The 14,649-nt window shown below is 41.4% G+C and overlaps 1 protein-coding gene across 1 annotated transcript; it reads left to right on the top strand.

The window, feature by feature from the left end:
• The first annotated feature begins 949 nt into the window (after window positions 1–949).
• On the top strand, window positions 950–13,893 carry QDPR (quinoid dihydropteridine reductase). Its single transcript, XM_019553332.1, has 7 exons — window positions 950–1,148; window positions 1,247–1,339; window positions 3,447–3,543; window positions 6,353–6,493; window positions 8,888–8,996; window positions 11,074–11,157; window positions 12,768–13,893. The coding sequence occupies exons 1-7, from the start codon at window positions 1,035–1,037 to the stop codon at window positions 12,871–12,873; spliced, it is 744 nt and encodes a 247-aa protein (XP_019408877.1). The 5' UTR covers window positions 950–1,034; the 3' UTR covers window positions 12,874–13,893.
• The last annotated feature ends 756 nt before the right edge of the window (window positions 13,894–14,649 follow it).

Below are 14,649 nucleotides of genomic sequence, written 5' to 3'. Positions count from 1 at the left end.
AGGCTGAGGGGGGATCTAGTGGCCTGTTACAAACTAGTCCGAGGGGACCAGCAGGCATTGGGGGAGTCCCTGTTCCTCCAACCACTACCAGGAGTGACTAGAAATAACGGTCACAAGCTGGCAGAGGGTAGATTCAGATTAGACATCAGGAGGCACTACATCACTGCCGGGGCAGCTAGGATCTGGAACCAACTTCCAAGTGAAGTGGTGCTGGCTCCTACCCTGGGGGTCTTTAAGAGGAGGCTAGACGATCATCTTGCCAGGGTTGTTTGACCCCAGTACTCTTTCCTGCCATGGCAGGGGGTAGGACTTGATCTGCTGGCGGTCCCTTCCAACCCTACCAACTATGAAACTATGAAACCTCGGTCAAAGTAGTTTCCTTGCCACCATCATGGTCACAGTATTTCCCCCCGCCACATCTTTTTTTTTTTTTTAGGAAAATTTTTCATGTCCCAAGTCAAATCAGCCAAATCACCTCCAGATCCGTGAGTCATTAAGACCTACATGTGGCAGACATCCTACTCGCAGGCCCAAGCCCAGAGGCACGGGGCTTGGATACCCCCAGGTTTCACTTGTCCTCAGCCATCCCGCCGCAGAAGCAAGCTAGGGAGAAGCCGCCCGCTTTCACAAAACGGGCTTTAAGCCCCAGCAGGTCGGTCGGCGGGTGCTGAACCACGGCAGAACAGCGACTCCCGGGAACGCTAACGGAAAGCTGCCTTCGTGGACCCGGATACCCGGCGTTTCCCCTGCCAGGCAGGCACAGTGCCCAAGGCAACACCGTATCTGCGCTGCCAAAAAAGACTGCCCCAGCCCCCCGGGCCTTTGCCACCCCGGGCCTGGAGAAACCGAGCGCCAGGGCAAGCTGTGGGCACAGGGCTGGCTCCGGCAGCAGCCTCCCCACGAGAAGGCTTTTGTGGGCGGCCTGAGAGGGACGCGCGTCCCCGCCCTCTGCCCACTTCCGGCAGCTTCACTGACGGCGGCTCAGCTCCTCCCGGGGCAACGGGGCGGGAAGCGCTGAGGCGGGGCGGCTCAGCATGGCGGCGGCGGCGGCAGCGGCAGCGGCGGGCGAGGCGCGCAGGGTGCTGGTGTACGGTGGCGGCGGGGCGCTGGGCTCCACCTGCGTGCGCTACTTCCGAGACAGGGGCTGGGTGAGCGCGCGGCCGGGCCGGGGGCGGGAGAGAGGGGGGCCGGGGCGGTCGGGCAGGCACTCACCCGTGTCTCGTTGCACGCGACGTTGCGTTGGCAGTGGGTGGCCAGCATCGACCTGTCGGAGAACGCGGCGGCCAGCGCCAACGTGGTGGTGAAGAGCAGCGAGTCCTTCCCGGAGCAGGCGGAGCAGGTGGGTCTCTCGAGGGAAGAGGAATCGGGACTCTTGGCCGAGGTGGTATCTTTCACGAGACCAACTAGACTTTTCCACAAAACATTAAAAAACAGACTTGCCAGGTTTCGGGGAAAGCCTTTGTGTTTCGGAGCCGGTGGGGAGGGGCAGGCTGGGTCCTGGGGCCCCTGTCACTGGCTCCTTGGACAGTTGGAGGGCCTCTGGGCCCCTTATTTTGAACCTGGGGCCTTGTGCCCTTCCTACTTTTCCTTTTCCTTTCCTCCAAGAAATGCACTGCTACTTTCTCATTAGCCCCCTTTTTTAAGGGAATCCAGTTCGGCGCCCTGCCCGCAGGAAGGCTCCCGTAGGCAGTCTGAGAGGGGCAAACGTCCTCTGCCTTGGCCCGACTAATGGGACTGGCTTCTTTGCACTTCACTGGCAGCACCTGCGGGGCAGTCCCTTTTCCCTCGGTGGGCATTGGCCCACGATCCCTTAAAGGAGCAAATAGGCCCAGCCAGTTTTTCCCACACTTGCAAAACGAAACTGGCCGATTCCTGGTCGATTTTTGCCCTTTGCTCCCAGCAGAATTGTGCAGCTTTTGGGTTGCGAGTTTTGTGGAAACTGTAGCTTGAGTCGTCATGGGGTCCTGCAAGCCATAGGCATAGCCAGAGTCATCGTGCCTGGGCAGTGCCACGGGAATTGACACGGCTCCTGTGAGCTCAGAGGTGTAATCATTCACTGTGATTTATAGGGCTGGTCTCCAGAGCTCCCCCTCCTTTTTTTTTTTTAATATCACAAAAGAAAAGATCCATTGCCCCAACAGAAGCATGCAGGCAAACCTCAAATTTACCACCACCCCCTTGCACCCTCCCCCCATGTTCTTGAATTCAGCCTAAAGTTCAGCTTTGAATTGTGCCTCTCTCCTAATCTGGTTTCCTTACTCAGTAACTGGCTTGCTGCAACCCAGGTGAATCAGGAGTCTGCATTTTGTACTGCAGTTAGCCCGCTGTCAATACTGTCATGGTTTGGGCACCCCTTTGTTGTGAGGCTAATTGGGACTGACTGATCAGTGTGACAGTGTTTCTCAGAGTCCTGACCTTTACAGTTTACTTCATAATTTGGTCATGTAAATTCCTAACTTTTTAGGTACAAATCATGAAATATACTGGAGGCAGATGGATTGCTAGATTTACACAAAGCACCAATGAAGTTGCTAGGGCTATGTGTGGGTTCAGCTTGCACACATGAGAATAGTGACCTAAATGTTGTTTGAAAAAATGGTTATACTTGTTGCCAGTGTATGAGTGTATTCCTTTCACCAATGTAATTTTTTTTGTGCTCTTGTAACTCAGAAGGCATTACAGCTAAATTATGGATCATTTCGTGCCACAGATTTGTTACTCTTCTTAATGCTGAGTGCTTTAAAAAGAAATGATGTGGTCTTATCTAAAGCTTTTCATCTAGAAACCAACCTCCAGTGCTGAGTAGTTGGCACAGCAACAACTGTTCTTGGTATAAAATCCACAGATATAAAATTCTGTACTGACGGGCAAATTCTTAAATGTGGGAGAGGAAAGGAAAGGCCAGAGAACAGTTTACAAATTCCTAAGCTACAGGTGTAACCCAGCCATAAACTGCCTATATTTATTTAGAAACTTTACCCCTGGGAAGGGTATTTTAATAATTGTCCATTTCATAATTGTTCATTTCTTACAGCTTTACCTGAAACATGATAAATCTACTACTAGTTTAATCTGGAGAGTCAGTTCTTAAATAGTATGCTAGGAACGACTTTTGTCACTCAATCAAGAGGCTCTCTGTGTCTATGTAGCAACCTAAATATGGGTCTAATTTTTGTGGACTTTTTCTGCTTGAGTTTGGCCCTTTGACGTCACCTCATATGCAGCTGTTATTTAATTTGTTTTCCCTGTTTGCATTTATTATTTGCTTTGAGCAGGCAGAACCATAAACCCTAATTTTCTGCAGCTGCTTAAAATGCCATGTGTGTTGAATAATCAGTATAATGGAAAACAAAATAACAGTGTTAAAGTAGTCTGGATGTTTGCATGTTTACTTCAGTGAGTTGTTTTCAGGATGGTTTTATGACCTCTTGCTTCATTTGTTTAAGGTGACAGGAGATGTTGGAAAACTCCTGGGTGAAGAAAAGGTGGATGCCATTTTGTGCTTGGCTGGAGGATGGGCAGGTGGGAGTGCAAAAGCAAAAGGTGAGGCCTTTGTTAGTTGCATACATTACTGCAGACACATTAATGCAGCATTAGAAAATTCTGTAAAAGTCATTGTTAAAAAGATCTTTCAATCTGAGATCTTTCCTTTATGGTGATCACATGGAAACAAGACTGATTGGGTAACCCAGTTTAGTGAACATTGGAACACTTACAAGTGCTTTTCTTTATTATTGCTTTTGGTGGTTAAAATAGTATGGAAAGTGTGAATTATTATGCTTTCTCTTTCCATATAGTATTTTTCCTCATTAGATCTCAAAGCATTTTGAAAAGGAGGTTGGTATCCATTTTCCAGATGAAGGAACTGAGGCACAGGGAAGTGAATGACTTTTCCCAAGGTTATACAGCAAGTAAGAGAGAGGCTAGAAAACAACCCATGCTTTGTGTCTGGATCCTCCCATAGTCCTCAGTGCTGGTTTACCATGATACTATAATGTCTTGTACTAACAGGCACTATGTAAAAACCTAAGATCATTTTTAAAAATGAATCAAGGCCTTCAGCTTAACATTGAAATGCCTTGTTACCAAATGCTGGGATGGTACTTTTTAACTTGGGTACCTAGGTTGGATGCATCAAATAACATTTAATTCCTACCTGGGTAAAATGAAGCAGCAGGTAGGCACCCTCATCCTACTCAAACACACAAAACAAAGGATTGCTTTTTTTTTAAAGTATAGGACAATCGCATTTGTTACTGTTTTGCAAAAATGTACAGGTGTATGTTCACGCACACGTGCATTTGTATCTGGTGTGAACCAATACTGCACAATTAAAAAGTTAATTGTAAATAAGACAGTAGATTGTAATGAAACTTAAAGTACTGTTAAGACAACAGGATATCAAGGTGAAATGGGAATGTTTTGGGATAGGTGGTTATCTTGTCTGTTTGTTATACCATTCTAGCATATGTATTAAAGAGGTGTGTTGTATGGAAATATGACCTTTTGTTCTTGAACACTAAATTAGATAACTTGCTTAATCCTTAGGACTCCCTTTCCAACCACTGCTATGTGAAAACCATTACTAACACAAATAATTGCTGAATTTTAAATTTCTGTTTTCATTTATATTTCCTACCTATACTCACATAATTCCCTTTTGCTGAAACTACAAGCCAACAAGTTTGGCACACAGATTCTGATTGTGTTAGGTACAGTGCACTGCAGTACTGATGTCAAGCAGGTTGTATCCCTATTTGAGGAACTGCCTGATGTGTAAAAGATATCTCTGAACAGTCTCTTTATTCCTTGGAGTTTTTCACCCAAGTACTAAATCCAGTCTTGTATACTTATATGATCAAAGCCTGTGGGAAAAGCTGCTTGTAGTCTAGTTTTTACACAGTGGTGATAGCTATGAAGTTACAGGGAATAAAAAACAAGAGTTGAAATCAAAAGTAGGCTTCTATATAACATTGCAGAGCCCAACCCAGAGGTCAACAGCTATCAAATATTTAAGAACAACATTTGTATTATAGAGAAAAAAGCTATCAATGGCTGGTTTCGCCCAGGTAATTGCCCATCCATGGATTAACCTGATGTCAACCATGACAAGTTGTGCGAGGTAGCACAGCTTTATTTTATTCAGTTTATCGTTCAAACTGAATCCTGCACAAGAATTACATAGTGAACTAATATAGTTACAAAACTAAAGAAAAATAAGAAGAGAAACTGAGTGATAGACACAGGAGATTTTTTTTCCCTAATAATTGAAATGATCATTCCAAAAGGTAAGAGCTGCAGAAAGCTCTCTGTCACTGGTGAAATTTGTGCAACGGGACTAAGAGATGAGTATGATGTGAGAGATACAAGTGTCCATGTCCATGTACTTGCTACAAAGTATCCTGGCTTTTATTCCATAGTAAGAAGCATTCACACAATATGCTCTCCCAGGCTGGCTGTGAGGTGGTTAGGAAGCCAGTTTACATTGAGCAAATTACTACCCTGAGATGAAACTAACTAGGGGATCAAGTACATTTCTGTTTCTCTAGTAGTTACTCCTCGCTTGTTAAGAGATACCTTTACCCCAGAAGGGAATGACTTGCATCAGCATAAAACAGGTCTGCCTCACTGTAACTGAATTAAGTTATATTACTTTGGGGCAAATGTGTAGTGTGCACTCAAGGCCTATGATACTAATAGAAGCAAGTCCATAAATATTTTAAGAATTTAGGGAATTTTGAACAGAATCCAGAAGCTAATGGCAAACCAACAAAATACCCTGAGGTTAGGGGATATGCTCAGACTTATAGTGAAAAGTCTGGTAGTAGTACTGGACAGGTACTGAAGAGCAGGAACTGGAGGAAATCAAAGAGATAGGAGATGCAAAAGGCATGGGGAGAGAAGATGAAGGCCTAGCTAAGGGTTTTAGCTGATACAGGTGAAGAAGATGGTGGAGGGCAGATGTATCTAGTACTGTTTCATTCGGTGTGATGGGAACTGAGCTTGAAGTAGACCAGTGGTTCTTAACTATTCTAGACTTAAGGCACCCCTTAGAAAATGCCAGCTTTTAGTTTTTGCTATTTTTTGACTATGGAAAATTATAGCAATTTCACTGTTGCAGTGAACTCAGAAAGATCACAGCAGGTCAGGATGTTTTTAATACTATAGTTTCCTATTTGAAATCTCTGGAGGTTTTTTTGTGAATCATATTTGCATACCTAACAGTGCAAACATTGTATAGCACCCTGGAGCACCCTTCAAAGGATCTCCAGGCAACCTGCTTGAGAATCACTGAACTAGGAAATGAGTTTTGTCTTCTAAATTTTTGCCTTGTAATTGTCTTGTTTACCAGCTTTATACAAAAATTGTGACCTCATGTGGAAGCAGAGTGTTTGGACATCAACTATATCCAGTCACTTAGCTACAAAACATTTGAAAGAAGGAGGTTTGTTGACTCTGACGGGAGCCAAAGCTGCTTTAGCTGGAACCCCAGGTAAAAAATAAAATATGTTGTTTGCTTTGATGTATGTCACAATTGTTATATGCCACTTCTAATTATTTTCAGCTGAGAAACAATACTTTTATTCCTTCTTTTTTTTAACCATATTATGGGAAACAGCTGTTTGAATCCCTTCAGGAAATTTGTAACTGTTACAGATGGAAATAATACCAAATAGTTTGACAGTGTTGTGCAAACAAAAGAACTAAGTACCTAAATCTTAGCTGACTGGCTTTGGTGAAACCTGATTTAGCATATGATAAGAATGCCAACAGGGATTTTTATGGGTGATATCTTTTATTGAACAAATGCATGGTTGGAATGGAGTTAGACAAGATTTTCAATGTAAGGCATTCTTCAGGTCTGAGGAAAAAGCACATGGAAAGCTTTACTTGCAACAGCGCAAACGTTTTTGGAAAAGGTTAAACTCCATGTTTGCTTTCCTGAAAGGCAGAGTTCTTATTTACCTAATTATTTAAGGTTAGTGATAACTTGCCTGATATTATTGAGCATGCTTATCCTGCCCATGTTCTACTTCTAATGAACTTTGCTTCAGAAACAGACAAGGTTGCTGACCTTCCATCTTGATCTACTTGAGTTGTCTAGTGTGATCCTTGAAACTGTACCTTGCAGTCTTTGATCACATTCCTGTTTTCTTGCTTAAAAGAAAAAATTTGGCAGCAATTTCAAAAAATACATACTCTGGCAGAGGGAAAGTGAAGACAGAGGTTAACATCCCTGTAAACCAGAAGGATTATGATTAAAATAATGAAATGCATTGTAAAACTAAAAACTGAAGGGAAGTAATTATAACTGTGTCTTTATATTTTGGAAAACTATTGCATGTTTTCTAATTTATAATGCATCTTATATGATTGAATGTTTAAAGATGAATCTAATACACTCTGAAGATAAAAATCCTTTATTATAGAAAATGAACAAGATAGGAGTTTTCTTTTTGTAACCGACTGGCATATGCTGTTAATGTTCCCAAGGTTCCCATATTTGCAAACTCATGATGTTTTGTTAGGACAGAAAATCTAATTAATTTGCTTTCAATTTGCTTTGTTTGAGCTGGATGGTTTCAATCACTGTGGATATTTTTAAAGATGTAAGCAGTGCCCTAAGGAAACACAACTTATGAAATATCAGGAGAAATTGAGAAAATTGTTGCTCACAGCTACCATGGATCTTATAGGCTCATTGAGTAATTAATTATGTTCCCTTCCTTCTCTTGTGGTATATTTTATTTACAATAGAGCATTATTTTCCTATTTGAGAGCAATGGCTAAATGACAACTGCCTAGTGCCAACTGAAGAAGTGAAAAAAATATAGCAGGTATAGAAGGGGTTCAGGAATAAGTAACAAAATAATTTAGCAGCATGAAGAGACTTCAGTAGAATGGAACATAAAAAAGATTTCATTTAGAGGGGAGAGAGAGGGTGCAAGCATATATTGATTTAGAGGGGATATATCAGTGGGATACAAATAATGAATGATTAAAAAGTAGGTAAATCAGTCACTTCTTAGTACGTGGAAGAAGTAGGATATTTGGTGAAATGGAGACAACACTTGTATCCTATCAAAGGAAATATTTCTTTACACAGTGCATAATTACCTGTGAAATTCATGGTCATGAGATACTAAGACCACAAGCTCATTGGAATTGAAAGGAAAGATGAAGATATTGTAGGAAATGAGAACATATTCAGTTATAATAGACAAAATAAATGTCATTGAGATAAACTCCTCTGTCTTTCAGAACATAACCCAACTTGTAACTGGGAGAGTTTAGGAAAATGCTTTCTATATAGACAGGTTTAGTCATTTTTCCTTTTGAGATTTCTTGTACCTTCCTTCAAAGCAGCTGAGCAAGTACGGCTAAAAACACGTAAGCCCAAGTGGTAACTCAGTAAGTAGCTCAGCAGTCTTAAAATCAGCAGGACTACTTAAAGTATATAAATATTTGCAAGGTTGGATGAAAGAGAATAGATACCACTTCTGTATATTTATAAATATAGAAGTTATAGTGCTATGTTATGGAGCATCTTACCTGAAAAGGGTGTTCTGATTTCCTGGTGCAATTTGAGATAGATACCCAAGCATACCAGAACTTTTAAAAATAATATTTTTACCTCTGTAGTGCTGGGTAAATTAATCCGTATTATAGCAACAAAAATCTTTATAATCTAGTAAGTGTTTTCTCAATGTGTATATGTAATGTGAACATAAATGGGTTTATGTGCTAAAAGACCGCTGATGTTGATAGACTGGAGTAGATGACTGTAAACCTACTCTTCAAATAATGCAGATCTTCATTGTATTTTAAACAGTGCTTATTAGTGAAAAGGTTTAGAGTTTTTAATACTTTTATTTGTAATTGTCAGGGATGATTGGATATGGCATGGCAAAGGGAGCAGTGCACCAGCTTTGTCAGAGTTTAGCTGGCACAAATAATGGTTTGCCATCTGGTTCTGCTGCAGTTGCTGTTCTACCGTAAGTGGTTGCATAGCTACCTCTGTTATTGCATTGTTTAATTTAAATGGTGTTCTACTAGCTTGTCACACGGATATTCTTCGGGCCCTATCCAGATTACAGGGATAACTAACAGCTGTGGCTCCTCAGGATTGGGGGACATCTTAGTGTTCTGGAATATGTATCTTGCAAGTCACAGGTATTGCCATAAGCAGTAACATGGACTCTTATTTTGTGTTTAGACAGAAAAAAGTAAGTGTTTATTATGGATGCTAGAGTCAGGTTTTAACTCTACTAGAATGTTTAGTTACAGCCATGTTTAAACATGGTTTTTCTGTAATATAGATAAGAGTCTAAAAACAGATACATGACATAATTTAAGATGAGTTTTACTGCTCACATAGAAGAGCATAGAAGTGGAATGTTTGTCGTGTGTCAATTAGCAGAAAGTGCTTTTACATATTTGACTTGTACTGTCATTTAACATGCAAATAACAACTTCACTCAAGTAAAAATTAGGTTTGACATAAGTTTACAGCAACACCTGATAAGAGCACCATCCCCCCAGGAACACTTAGTTCCATGTTTTCAGCTGATAGGCCTGATAACAGCATCTGCCCCTTAGGGGCAACATAGCACCGAGACACTGACACGTCGCTACTCTCAGTAGGGATCTCTGGAATTTGGGCTGGAAGTGCGTGGCAGCTGCTTTGCTTTTGGAGTTTCACCTGCGTACCCACTGCCACTTGCTGCCTGTGCAGCTGCAGTTTTCTCTTTGGCCATGGGGTGCAAGTGGTGAGTGATGCGGCCATGATGCCAATCAGCAGCTTGGGGGTGGGGGCGCACAAGGGAAACTCCCAAGATTAAAGAAGCTACTATGCTGCACGCTTCCAGCGTGAATTGCAGAGATCCGTAACTATCAGGCATCAATTGTATTTGCATTATCAGGGTGCCCTAATCATGGGCCAGGGCTACCCTGTGTTGTTAAACACTTTATAAATATACAACAAAAGATAATCCCTGTCCTGAAGAGCTTAAGTCTGCATCAGCCATCAGCAGTATTTTCTGGTGGCAGAATGACTGGGCTTGGGTCCAGGGTGGGCTGGCACTAGGACTCAACTACAGTCCCTAACACCTTGCCACAATGTGGTATGGGTGAAGATCCCTAATGCCTGGCTGCTGTTCAGCAGCACTGAAGTCCCCTGCCACAGAAATGTCACCAAAGCCCCAGTGATTTATGACCCATTTTATGTATTATCTATCGAACTCTACCTTGGTAATGCCAGCTGATGTTCTGGTGGAAGCTACAAACCCTTCCTACAGAAATGGAGTTTCTGTTGAAGGGCAAAATATTGTACATCTTTCTTTGCAGAGTTTGTTGGGGAATTAAAGTAGTTTCACAAGTCTTCAGGGAAAACCAAAAGGTTTAATTCCTTGCCGTACTACAGCAGCTTTATTAACAGTTAACTATAAGTTGTTTTCTTGTCTCGGTGGAGATGTTACCTGGATGGCCTAACAGTCTGCCTAAATTCTCTGCTAGTCTAGTTAAGGTTTTGAGGAGTTTTTTGTGCTGGTCCCATACCCAGTTTTTCAAGGTTTAGGAGTACTGCAAAATGACTTAAATTATCTGAACTCCTGTAATCACCTCCCTTACAAACCTATCTGGAGCAGAGAATGATGATATACAGAATATTTACATAAGTATTCTACTTCTCCAGAAGAATACTAGTGACAACACAGCAAGTTCAAACTGGTGTCTTCGCTTCAGGGGATTCCAGATGTCTATAGATACCTGGAGAAGTGTTGTTCTCGTATTAGAGGGTTCAAGAGAATAATAATTATGCATGGGATTTTCATTTACAACTGACTTACACACTTTTGAAAAACTTGCCCTCTATGTCATCCTTAATTATAAATACAGATTACAATTTTATATAAGCAATGGTTATGTGGTATTAAGAGACCTACAGAATTCAAGAAGAATATATACAACATTGTCTGGCTTTCACTGTCCTGAAAACTAAGCAAGAGAAGAAGATGGACAGCTTTTATCAGAAACATGATAAACAAATGAAAGGCTTATCTTTTTCAATCGCAGGGTTACCTTGGATACACCAGTGAACAGGAAATCAATGCCTGATGCAGATACCAGCTCCTGGACACCATTAGAGTTCATTGCAGAGTGAGTACATGCACAATGACTAAGCAATTTCTAGCTATCACTTTTATCCCAGTTGTTTCCTTTTAAATCTTCACGCCTAAAATGTTTGTCATACTACATGGATTTGGATAGGTTTGCACACTCCATTCTCCATGCCTCAGTGTTAGGGTATATGCACAAGATTCAACTAAGGATCTGACTCTGGGCATTTTAGTCAGCCAGCCTTGTAAAACATGCACACAAATAAATTAAGTCATGGACAGCTGTGTGAGACATAAGTACACTGGTTTAATATTGAACTGTAACAAAAATGTTAATGCCTTTTACTGCTCCTGGTAAGGTAAGTTTTCTGCCCCTCATTATGTACATCTCCTTTCCTTTTTCTTCCTAGCAGATAAACCCTGCTATTTTCTGATTATCTCATGTGTAAAATAAATCACTTGCTGTGAACGATGTGGCAAAGGGGACATGAAAGGGATTTTCCATTTCCTTTAAAGCACAACTTCTTTTCGGGGTGTGGGAAAGAAATGAGTTCCCTTTCATGTATCAGAAGGGGCATAAAACAGTCTAGTCTGCAGTTTACCTTGTAATTTTAAACTAGGTAAATCAAGGCCATTTAGACCTGAGCTGAACCTGCATGTTTTCCTGGCAACATTGGTCTTATAGCCTTTGTTTTGACTTTCCTTTTTTTTTGCCTTTTGGACTTCATTAATTGGAAATTTGGTTTAAGAATGTTTTAGGCAGCTGCTTGAGGTACCTTACTTAAAAGGCCACTGTCAGTTTAATCTAGCTAATTTCTTTTTCTGCTCAAAGTAAATAAACTGAGGGTTTTTAACTTGTTCATTAAAAATGACATGCTTTCCCAGTGTGTCTAATGGCACATGGACATGCAAGCTCATGTGCTGAAGTCTACAAGGCACATGCAACACTCTGCAGAGACACCTGAGCTAGGTCTGCCCACTTTAGCCCTGGAACCAGAAGCAGTACAGCCACATTCATTTGGCACTGCACCTGTGCCAGGGTATCCTGCTTCTCAGTAGAGGTATCTAGTGTAGTGCTGTGTCTGGGCTAATGTGGCTTTATTGATTCTGTCTCCAGAGCTACCATGGATGAATGTTGTTATCTTTCAGAGCTAACTGCCTTGCCCTTCAGGTGTCTCTGTTCAATCTTTCCTTGTGCCATAAAAGCGTCGCTTGAAAACACCTACTTTCTCTTTTTTCTTTTTGTGTAAACTAATTACAACAAGTTGACAGTGCACGTGCAATAGCTGTTTAAATAGTGCACGTGCAATAGCTGTTTAAATAGTGCACGTGCAATAGCTGTTTAAATAGTGCACGTGCAATAGCTGTTTAGGTGTTCTACACTTGAAACCATTCTTGAATGTAAACCCTGTTGAAATAGTCTGAAAGACAAAGACATTACAAGTCAAAATAGAAACCTTCTAGGGGACAACTGTTACAAGTAAGCACACAGCTTCTGCTTAGGTCCAAAAGTCCTTATTTTTCAAGCAATGCACTCTGTCTGAATAGACTGCATGTGGAACAGGAAGTGGGAAGAGATTATGGCCAACTGGCTTTTATTTTACAGTTCCTGCCTAGATGCCCTTTATAGTTTTGTATTTTTTTTAACAGGACCTTTTATGACTGGATCACAGGAAAGAACAGACCCAACTCGGGCAGTTTAATTCAAGTGATAACCACAGGAGGGAAGACTGAACTAGTAGCAGCACATCTTTGAGGTCAATCAGTGGAATTGTTTCTGAAAATGTAGCAACAAAACTATTGAAAACTGATGTCTTAGTTAAGTTTGGGTCGTGTATTGTATCCGGTGATTACATCTGTGGAGCAAGATATTGAGTAACGCTTCTCATTAGATGCAAGTCAGTGGCATTTATATATCGAAAAGTATTGAATTAAAGGCTGCAAATATGTTAATCCTGAATTTTAATTACCTATATCAGGGCTGTCCAACTTCTAGACTGTAGGGGACCACATGCTATGTGCAGCCTGGCCTTTTCTCACCACATGCACAGCATGAACAGTGAAGACTCACTCTTGGTGGTGCAGGGGACTCCTTTTGTGGTGTGGCAGCCCAAATGTCCCCCTACTGCATGTGCTAAAACCCTCTCATTGCCCAGCCCCACCAGGCCCTGCCTGCAGGAGGGAGGGGGAGCCTGACCACTCTGGCCACTGAAGCTGTCAGAATGGGAGGGACCATACGTGGCCTCTGGGCCACCAGGTGGGCAGCCCTGGTGTACGTGTTTTAAATTGTAGTGGTGGTTATATCCAAAATTGTGCTTAATTTTGTACTGTATCCACATATGTAAGTGAAAGTTTCTGTCCGTCTCTATCTTTCTGGCAACTCTTTTGAATGTTTCTGGAATATTTGTTCTTTTTGCTTATCTGGAAATATTAGTTCAGTGCTCTTTTTTGTGGGTTGTAACAATAGACACCATCACTACTGTATATAAAGGCCCAATCATGTTACCCTTTCTTGTGCGAGTATCCTTTACTGATTTAAGGCTGCATAAGGGCTACTTGCATGAGAAGGGATTGCAAGATAGAGCCCTTGATTTGCCTTAAAATGTCTAAGCTTCACTAGTCCAGCAGTTATTGTGGTGTAAAAGCAAACAGTCATCCTGCCTTGGAGTGTGGTATAATGTTTTTTGTATAACTAATGATGGTTCTTTACTACCTAAGCAAGCAAAGTATCCAGGAACAAAAAAAAAGGAAAAGAAATTCAGAATCTACTATTAAAGCATAAAATATTTTGGGCTAAATAAATATATACATTGTCTTAATTAATTGGTTGATCTTGTTTCATTAAAATTGAAACTTTTTTAATGTAACATTTACAGTCAGGTTTGTACAGCACTTTCAAGTGGAAAGCTGATGCCCGCTGCATGTAGGAACACTTTTCCAGGTTTTGTACTTTCTTTCACTTAATTGAGTTCTGCAAAATGTAATTAGTTTTCTACTGTATATGGGAAAGAGATTGCTTTCCCCTGCCCTCTTACATAGGAGAATACTCTAGAAAAGAATTTGCCTGCTATCCAATTATACTTATGTGGAGATGAGATTTGAATTGGAGAGTTCAGTGTTCACTTCCGCAGAACACAGGCATATATAACATTGGGAGCTAGTTTTGTCTGGATAGATATGGGATCTATTGAGAAACTACTGAAGTCAAGGTTTCTGCAAAACATGCGTAGTGTAGACATGGGAAATGTCTGTCTTATCTTTATGGAACGTGTACATGACTTGGCATCCGTATTCACTTTGTATAGTAAGCCCTTCTCACTGAGTGGGTAAACTTCTGTCTTAAGACAGAAGAACAGTCGCATATATGGCTGTTGATGTATCAAGAATTGTCAGCTTATGCATGCAGGTGCCTGTGAGCTCGAATTGAACATCACCCAGATCGTTAACTTTTAACAACTGTTAATCAAAGGGAAAAGAGCATGTACCAGAAAGACATGACTTTGAGAGGAAAAAACTGATGTATTAGTGTACT

This window comes from Crocodylus porosus, unplaced genomic scaffold (genome assembly GCF_001723895.1).
Source record: "Crocodylus porosus isolate Cpor-Errol unplaced genomic scaffold, CroPor_comp1, whole genome shotgun sequence".
Classification (NCBI taxonomy): domain Eukaryota; kingdom Metazoa; phylum Chordata; order Crocodylia; family Crocodylidae; genus Crocodylus; species Crocodylus porosus.
Note: the sequence above shows the minus strand (reverse complement) of the source record. Positions and strands in the feature narration are given on the sequence as shown.